Consider the following 8,936-nt stretch of genomic DNA (forward strand, 5'->3'; position numbering starts at 1 on the left):
AAACCCCGTCTGGTGTAAGCAGTGTCCAGCATAAGCTGCATCTAGCGTAAGCCACATCTGCCATAAGGCAGGTACTGCCTGTACAGTACTTTCAAATTGTGACGTCAGCCGGAGAAGCCAGCCGAACAATTTTGACCAAGTTTTCCCCAAAGTGTGGAGTGAGAATAAGCAAAGACTGGGGTACAAAATTAAAACTTTTATTCAGGAACTCTCATACACAAAAGAACTCAATATTTACAAGGTCACACAAATACGCCTCTTGGTGCTTTTCGCTTCAGAAGAGAATTTCTGTCGGTTGTCACACGACAGCTTAGTTCAACAACAATGTTCAAAGTGGTCTGTGTGTGTGTGTGTGTGCGAAGGTTGATGTTACAAATAAATAAAAAGGATATATACTATACATATATATGTATGTATATATATGTGTGCATATACGTACTTGACTGTGAAATATATTCTGATAAAACAGAATTCCATCTAATAAAAGGAGCCCATAAATACGCCAAAATGTTGAAAGTAAATTCTATATTTCAGAGACCAGAGAGACAGCTGGTCTCAGAAATTTAGTACTTACTTTCTACATTTTGGCCTTTTTATAGGCTACTTTTATTAGATGTTTATATATATGTATATATTATATATATAAATATAGTAAATACATATTATACATATACATAAAATTTCCTGTGGGTGCCAATTACTCCCAAGACAAGAGTGAATTTGGTATCAATGGGTTATTTGGATCTCAATAGTATTTCAAAGTATAAAAAACATGTTATGGGTAATATATGTGACAGACTATTATACAAATACAGTAATATCTAAAGTGGATGTGCATTTACCTACAAGAATTGAAGGAAAATGGATACAAGAAACAGAAATGTTTTGATAACACTCAGACTCTATGTGAAATGTACAGGCAATGTGGGTGACATAGTTCATGTTAAGGAATGATTACCCACATGGGATCAATTCTGTACATAGATATACATGCCAAATAAATAACGACCGCTATTGTAGTCTGTAAAACGTGACCAGGTCCATTTCAACTGATGTCTTTCTCTCTAGCATTGCAGAAGGTAAATCAGAAGAGGATTAGGAGGAACTTCAGAATACTCAGGTAAAGAAGGAGTTTTGGAACTCTAGAAGATAAGGAAAAAGGAGAAAAGAAGGAAGAGGAGGAGGAGAGAGAAGCAGCAGATGAAGAGGACCTAGATTCCTGGAAGAGTCAGCCCCGGGGATTCTTGATGGCTCCCATGAAGAGGACGTTTCTGGTCTGGTTGTCATGGATGAGGAAGACGAAAGGCTCGTTGCAGTGGAACCTGACGATCTGGGGTGCTTTGGACACGCCGGACCGGGTCAGGAACACGAGGGCCGTTGCAGCGGCGGCTTCGGTCCCCTCCTCGTTGACTTCGATGAAGGACTTGTGGATTGCCTTCTTGAGGCTCATGTCCTTTCTGGCGTCGAAGCCGGACAGGTCGGCCAGGTTTGCATCGAAGATGTCTACAATGCCCATCTTCTTGAAGGCCTGCGGATATGAGGAGACTTCGTTAGGTTATGTGGTAGTGTTTGTTGGTGAGCTGGCCTAACCTAATATATGCCCTATATATGCCCTGTAGAGGGGTAGTGCTTGGCTGGCCTAAATTCTATATATCATTCTATTCAGTTCTGACCTAACCTGACTGTGTTAGGTCACAGAACAAACGACAGTGGCTCAAAAGAAATTCACTGCTTTGCAATGTGGAACTCCTGTAGTACAGATTACATACTGGTTATGTTCCAGTCTGTACAATATTTAACCGCAGTATGACAAATCTATGAAATTTACATCTCAATTCCAGTAATTTTGATCCTGGTCTGTACTGAGCACATGTGCGACAAGGATGAGAAAGCTTTACATTTTTAAATTCAAACATGCTAACATTAACATGTGGCAAAGATGAGGCTTAGGAATCCTAAATTTATGGTACTAAAACTCAGGTGGTGAGACTTAATTCAATTTATCACTTAAATTGTTAAACGTGCTAAAGACTAAAGACTAGGAAACTTCAGGAACTCTATCGGTTACAATTTACACTGTAGCTTTGTAATCTACAGCCCAAGCACAGAGGTGACAAGATAGACTGACACATGTCCTCATATTCCAAAATGATATAAGAACGTAGGGTTATCAGTACTTATACGTACAGGAGGCCCTTTCTCCCCAGATATTACAATGCTCTTTTATATAGAAGATTCTTAGTAAGGTCAGCTGAAAGGTATATGCCTTGAAAATAGAAAAGACAATAAAAAACTACTCACCGTTTCCAGTTGTTCGCCTAGCTTCATCGAAAACTTGAACTTGGGCAGTTCGACGTCTACTTCAACGAATGCCATGTTCCGTGGGTTGAGAGCCTCCTGGAGATTAGCAGCGTTTAGATTGTTGATCATATTTGTGAAGCGAGTGTCGAAGGGCAAATCAGATCTTGGCAGAAGGAGGAACATGGAGATGTCCTCTCCGGAATACGGCAGTTCGAGGATGCGTGCACCGAGGCTCACCGATTCGCCTGTGGAGTAATCAGGAGTGAGTGGTCATTCTTACTGGGGTTTCATGATTAGGTGTCATTTGAAGTTGAGTTATGATCAGGCAAGAAAACAGCATTACTAAAACGACGTATGATGGGAAACCACCACAAACTTACCGTATCTGAAGCTTCCTTTCTGAGACATCATGGCGAGAGGGGCCGTATCCTGGGCACTGATGTAAAAATCTTTCTTCTGGGTGTTGGAATTCTTGAACTGGTACTTCCAGGTCCCCTTGAAGAAAGCGGCGTTCACTAGCACCATCAGAGCATCCACCAGATCCGCCGGAGACACGATGTTGGTGATGCGGCCCTTTGTGGTTTCGTCGACGAAATCGTTGATATCCTTGGCGGTGGCCCCAATCTGGAAAGATGTGTCATTCGTGAGTTCATTTTATGACATTTTTTTAAAGGAGGTTTTTACCTTTTGACAGTGAGTGTCACCTTTAATGGATCTCACTGTCATGATGATACTGAAGCAAACAGGTGGGTGGCTGGTTTGGTGAAATAGTTTGGTATTGTTTTTGAAGGAAGTTTTATTTTTTATTGGCAAATGTGTCACCTTTGAAGGACCTGACTGTCATGATAAAACTAAAGCAAATATGTGTGAAGATGTGTAAACAGTTGAGTGGCTGGTCTAGTGGAAAAGTTGGTCTAACTTCCACTGATGTAGAAATATCTCTTTTGCTTTTGTTAACAAGAAGAATATGGGAGAATGGAAGCATGGTGAGACTTCCGAAGGCAAGAGATAGAAATAACATATAACTCATTGCTACTGACGGGGACATAACCCTGATAGTCGTACTTACATTACGGAAGTTAACAGTTCGAAGTTCGTTGTGGAGGATGGTCTTGGCACACTGCTTCACGTTCAGAGTGCCATCCACATAGGCGCGATTGGCAAGGTTGAAGGTGTACAAGGAATTGTTTGTAGTCCTCTGTTCGTACCTGGAAAGTTGGAAAAGATTCGTCAGACAAAAACAGGCTTACTCTGATGTCTGATGTATAAAGTCAAAAATACCTTAAGATAATCTTATCTTTATTTGTGTATTATCACTCTTTAGATGATTATTAGCTATTGGAGTATTTAAATTGTATAAAAAAAAATGTCCAGTTGTTTTAAATATTAAGCAAAGTCGTTTGTAAAAGATTCCACTTCAAGTGAAGATTCAAAGTATAGGAGAGAAGACCTGAGCTTATAGGGTTCATTTTGAAAGAGAGGTAAACCAGAAAACTTAGGAAAATAAAATAAGTTGAATATATCTTAGTTTAACCAGACCATCAAGCTGATTAACAGCTCTTCTAGGGCTGGCCCAAAGGATTAGATATTTTTACGTGACTAGGAACCAATTGGTCACTTAGCAACGTGACCTATAGCTTATTGTGGGATCCAAACCACATTATATCGAGAAATGAAATTCTATCACCAGATATAAATTCCTCCGATTCCGTGTTGGCCGAGCTGAGAATCGAACTTCGGACCACTGGATTGGTAGCCGAGCACGAAAACCACTCATCCAACGAGGAACTTTGAAGATTTAGGAAACAAGAGTTGGATAGCGCGTTGATCTATGCAAGAAAAGGTGAGGCCAAGGGATGATAGGGATAAGGGACAAAGGTGCAGCAACAGGTGGGATTTCAAGGTTCCTAACGCTAGCTGAAAGCCTATGAAGCGAGGTGTGGATTCCGGCACCTGGAAGACAAACCGCTCATACTTACAAGTTGTCCAGAGCCTTCATGAGTTGGAAGGTCTCCAGCTTCCCGGAGACCCTGAGAGCAGCCTCCAGCTGCTTCTGGGTGTCCCCGCCGGAGCCGATGTAGGCCAGCGAGAGGGCGCTCCAGATGCTGTAGGGGCTGAAGAAGAAGTTCCTCGGGGAATTCCCAGGAGACAGCTGTTTGTAGAGGTCTAGGCCGAAGTCGGTGATGCCCGACAGGTCTGTGCTGTACTGGACCGCCTGGAAGTTGTCGTTGGGAGTGAGGCACTGTGGGTGGGCTAGGCCTACTACGGCCCCCAGCAGGAGAAGAGACGACAGCCAATGCATTACGACGTGGTACGATCTGTGGACGAAGATAGCAAGTTAGTTTGATTTTTTATATTAATAGTCATAATATTAATGGTTATGGTGAGGAAACCCCAAGTGGTGTAAGTGTAACATATAGTACTAGAAATATTCAGCTAAGGCCGCAGGAAAGATAAAATGAAGGAGTACATAGTACCAAGCGCTTTCGTGGGATTTCCCAACACATTTCCGGGGTGTTGGAAATAACACGAAAGCTCTTGGTACTTACTCCCTTCTTTTATTTTTCCGGTGGCCCTCAGCTGAATAGATTGCCACACGCTATTTAGTGATATATATAAGCATATTAGAAATAGTATATTTCTGGCTCACATCTGGATCGAACCCAGGTCGTTCAATCGAAGGACAAGGCTGTTGCTAACTAAGCCACACAAGTCATGAACGGTTAAATTCAATGTTTTTGTCTCAGTTCATCTTATTTTGTTAATTTGATTATGTATTTTGCCTGTTTTATTTCAACTTCTCTTCAGTAATCGCAAACGTTCACTTTTTAATTATAGTTTTTGCGTAAAATTCGTCATATCTGTTCATGCAAGAGGCTGGGTTTTACCAGTTTTATTTCCGTGCGTGATTCTTCAATGGTCAATACGTTTCGCTTTAGACAGACAGTTATAAATTTCGCGATTGTAAGAAAATTTCGCGGGATTAAGTCACGCGAAATCACACGATTATGGAGAGAGAGAGAGAGAGAGAGAGAGAGAGAGAGAGAGAGAGAGAGAGAGAGAGAGAGAGAGTTATCAAAAGAATCTATAGCCAGCAGAGAAAGGAAAAATCCCCAACTGGATATTAATATTAATAATAAAAAATAAAAAAATCTCATGGTCACATCTTCCAGTCAAACCGGTTTTTTTTCTTTCTACCACGAACACTTTTCGATACCTTGTAAGTATTTGTCTATAAGTATTTAGGTTATACTTTTAAAATCCTCAAGTAACATAAAGTATTCAGCGAAATGATAGTGGGAAAGGTGTATATATATTGTATATATATCTGAAACACGAGACCAGAAATATATATATATATATATATATATATATATGTTATATATATATATATATATATATATATAATGTAAAGCAATAGTCGTATAACAGTTTTCAAAAAATACACTGACATTTCAGTACTTATGTCTTTGCTTTAAGTCACACGTTTAAATTTAAGTAAAATAAAAGTATCCAGCTGAATAATACTGGGAAAGGCGTATATATATTTATAAATATACTAAAACACGAGGCCAGAAATAAACATATATATAGGTAAAGAAAGTTTTAAAAAATACACTGCCTTTTCAGTACTTAGAAGTATTTGCTTTAAGTCACACGTTTAAATTTAAGTAAAATAAAGTATTCAGGGCAATATGGCGTAGGTGGTTATGAAGAAAACACAAGACAATGCGGATTTCCAACTCCAGAGAACACCAAACATTCGTATTAACAAAGACGAAGAAGCAGAAGATTAGATGCTATGATTATCTTCACATTCTTTCGACATTTTCCATTTTCAATTCGTTATTTTTCCCATTTCCTTCCTTCGCAACGAGGAAAGGATATCACGACGAGGAAGCAGATGCAGGATGCGATTAATAACGATCCTTGGGCACGTCTAACGATCCTTCGACGATTCACAAAAATTACAATTAAAAAATTATTTTTAATGGCGACGCGCCACTCCTCGAGCTAGTACTTTCACTTCCGGCGATGAATCGCATCCATAAACCGTCGTTTTAGACGGTTTTAACAAATGCACTTAAGAAAATAAAGTCCGAAGTAACTTCGGCGATGGCTTTACCTCGGGTGGGCCAAAGAGACGGGGGCGAAAAATTGGGGAGATGATGATGTTTGGGAAGCTAATTCGACTTCGAACTGAGGACTTTGTAGCTGCTCCTCTGGTTTAATACCCCGTGACTCGCTCCGCCAGCGGAGGGGCGGACGTTTCCCGCCTTATTTCGTCCATTTTCCCATAATGTTGCGTTTCTAAATCTACGTCTTTTGCGTCAACCTGTGCTATAGACCCTTACGTTATAAATAAACGTCTGTTTTCCATATACCTAGACCTATGCGTTTTTAATTAACGTCTTTTAGTTATGCCTAAGACCTATAAGTTAAAATTAAAATGTCTCTTCTCGTATAGTTTATAGACTCATAGACGTTTAGTACGTTAACGTTTTAAATACCAGTCGAACGCGGCTTTATATGGGTTTTAAACTGACGTAGATTTATGGTATATTATTTATTTGAATTTGTTCTAGAATGGTTTAAATTCACGTCTTTTTCCGTAGTACACCAAGGCTGCAACCACGTATCGTTGAAAGCACCAGTTGAACGCGGTGTTCTGAGGCTTTGAAAATGGCGTACATTTGTAGTTCATAGATTTTTTATGCATATAGATGAATAACTATACATTTACGGCTGTAATATGATTTAAATTCGCGTATTTGTTCCTTATATACCTAGATCTATCTAGATTGCAAGACCTATACGCCGTATCGTTTTACGTTTTCAGTAGCAGTTGAACGCGGCGTCCTGGGAGTTTTAAAATGACGTAGAATCGTAGGTTATAGTTTTTTTTTTTTTTTTACGAATATAGATAAATAACTATACAACTAAGACTTTAAAGTGGCCGAATAACGGAGAATTTGGCGCGAAAATGAGCAGAATGAAAAACGAAATGACTGTACTTCGCAGCGTTTTACGTTGTAAGTAGCAGTTGAACGCGGAGTTCTGGGAGTTTGAAAATGACGTAGAATTATAGTTTATAGGTTTTTTAATGGATATAGACCAATAACTATACATCTAAAACTTTACAATGGCCGCATAACGGAGAATTTGGCGCGAAAATGAACAAAATGAAGAACAAAAATGACTGCGCGAACGGAAGAGAGAGAACGAACGAAGGTGAACGAACGCTTCTGCGAAGGTGCACCGGAGCTTGTGAGGAGCCTCTGAGGCAAGCGAGATGTTTTGGAAAAACCCAAATGAGACGTCGAGGAGACTTTGACGTTAATCCAATGGACTTGGAAAACCTGTGGTATTCCTCTCTCTCTCTCTCTCTCTCTCTCTCTCTCTCTCTCTCTCTCTCTCTCTCTCTCTCTCTTTCTGCCTGTCTCTCTCTCATTTATCGAGAACTTCTGTCCACGATCTATACGAAGAGAGATTGTTTTCCTAATGAGATATCTTAATTTGTTCTCTCTCTCTCTCTCTCTCTCTCTCTCTCTCTCTCTCTCTCTCTCTCTCTCTCTCTCATTCGCTTACCGAGAACGTATTTCAAAAATAGACGGTTTTCCTATTGAGAAATAAATTAGTTATAATTTTTTTTCTCTTTACGTTCCAGTGTTTTTGGGTCTGACCTTGAATTTACGGTCGTGGGACTCGACGGTGCATGAGAGGACTAATTGGTGATAAGAGAGAGAGAGAGAGAGAGAGAGAGAGAGAGAGAGAGTGAATTCCATTAGGTAACGACAAAGGGGGAATCCCATACACTTCCGTAATTGCACAATCTGGCTCTGCCTTTATGATTATGGTACTACGATACCAGGTATAAGCTGGGCTGGTGCATGCTAAATAGCTCTCTCTCTCTCTCTCTCTCTCTCTCTCTCTCTCTCTCTCTCTCTCTCTCTCTCTCTCACAGACACCTGTCTTTCGTCAAGGGAGCAAGCAGAACACGACTGAAATATGAATGATTACATTTTTTCCGTCCTCTAAATTTAGAAATTAGCAGCCTGCTGAGAGAGAGAGAGAGAGAGAGAGAGAGAGAGAGAGAGAGAGAGAGAGAGAGAGAGAGAGGAAGCCTACTTTGTGTTGCTTGCAAAATGCAGAAGCTCTGCGTTATACATCAGTTACAGAGCAGTGCAGACTGTTGCAGAAAAAAACAGCAGCTGTACAGAGGTCAGGTAGCTACAGTACAGTGCAGAGATTGTCTGCACAGAGGTCAGGTATAGTGCAGTGCAGAGAGACTGTCTGTAATTCAGGAGCATTTAAGCAAACAAAAATGGCCAATCTAAGCCTCTAAACCTGTCATATATACATAGTTCCTCAACTGCGCAGCCTTGACGTGCATCTAAGCAATGGCAGTTATGTACATTCCTGGTTCTTGGTGCAATTATAACGTTCTGTTGACTGAGACGATTGTACAGTGACTCGGTTGTTCTCGTGTGAAGTCATGCGTGTGTGTGTGTGTGTGTGTGTGGACTTTATGGTTCAGGTACGTGAGTTCTCGTCTCTTGCTGTCATTCTGGTGCTTTTAGATAGGGCCCTGTCTTTTTTCTGTGTGGTTTTGCTGTCATTCTGGCGTTTTTTTT

At 40.4% G+C, this 8,936-nt stretch overlaps 1 protein-coding gene across 1 annotated transcript; it reads right to left on the bottom strand.

Annotated features, from left to right (window-relative positions):
* Positions 1–181: 181 nt before the first annotated feature.
* On the bottom strand, positions 182–6,585 carry LOC135199375 (leukocyte elastase inhibitor-like). The gene is made up of 6 exons (XM_064227358.1): positions 6,428–6,585; positions 4,281–4,619; positions 3,371–3,509; positions 2,682–2,925; positions 2,302–2,546; positions 182–1,528 (listed from the first exon to the last, which is right to left on the bottom strand). Exons 2-6 carry the CDS (start codon positions 4,601–4,603, stop codon positions 1,229–1,231), a joined length of 1,251 nt encoding a protein of 416 aa, XP_064083428.1. The 5' UTR covers positions 4,604–4,619; positions 6,428–6,585; the 3' UTR covers positions 182–1,228.
* Between the last annotated feature and the right edge of the window lie 2,351 nt (positions 6,586–8,936).

The sequence above is a fragment of the Macrobrachium nipponense genome, chromosome 25, assembly GCF_015104395.2.
Source record: "Macrobrachium nipponense isolate FS-2020 chromosome 25, ASM1510439v2, whole genome shotgun sequence".
Classification (NCBI taxonomy): Eukaryota; Metazoa; Arthropoda; class Malacostraca; order Decapoda; family Palaemonidae; genus Macrobrachium; species Macrobrachium nipponense.

Coding starts and splice junctions, on each gene's coding strand:
- LOC135199375 (XM_064227358.1), bottom strand. CDS start 4,603: ATGCATTGGCTGTCGTCTCTTCTCCTGCTGGGGGCCGTAGTAGGCCTA. Junction 2,926..3,370: donor GAACTGTTAACTTCCGTAAT/GTAAGTACGACT, acceptor ACATCTTTCCAG/ATTGGGGCCACCGCCAAGGA. Junction 1,529..2,301: donor TAGGCGAACAACTGGAAACG/GTGAGTAGTTTT, acceptor TCATATCCGCAG/GCCTTCAAGAAGATGGGCAT.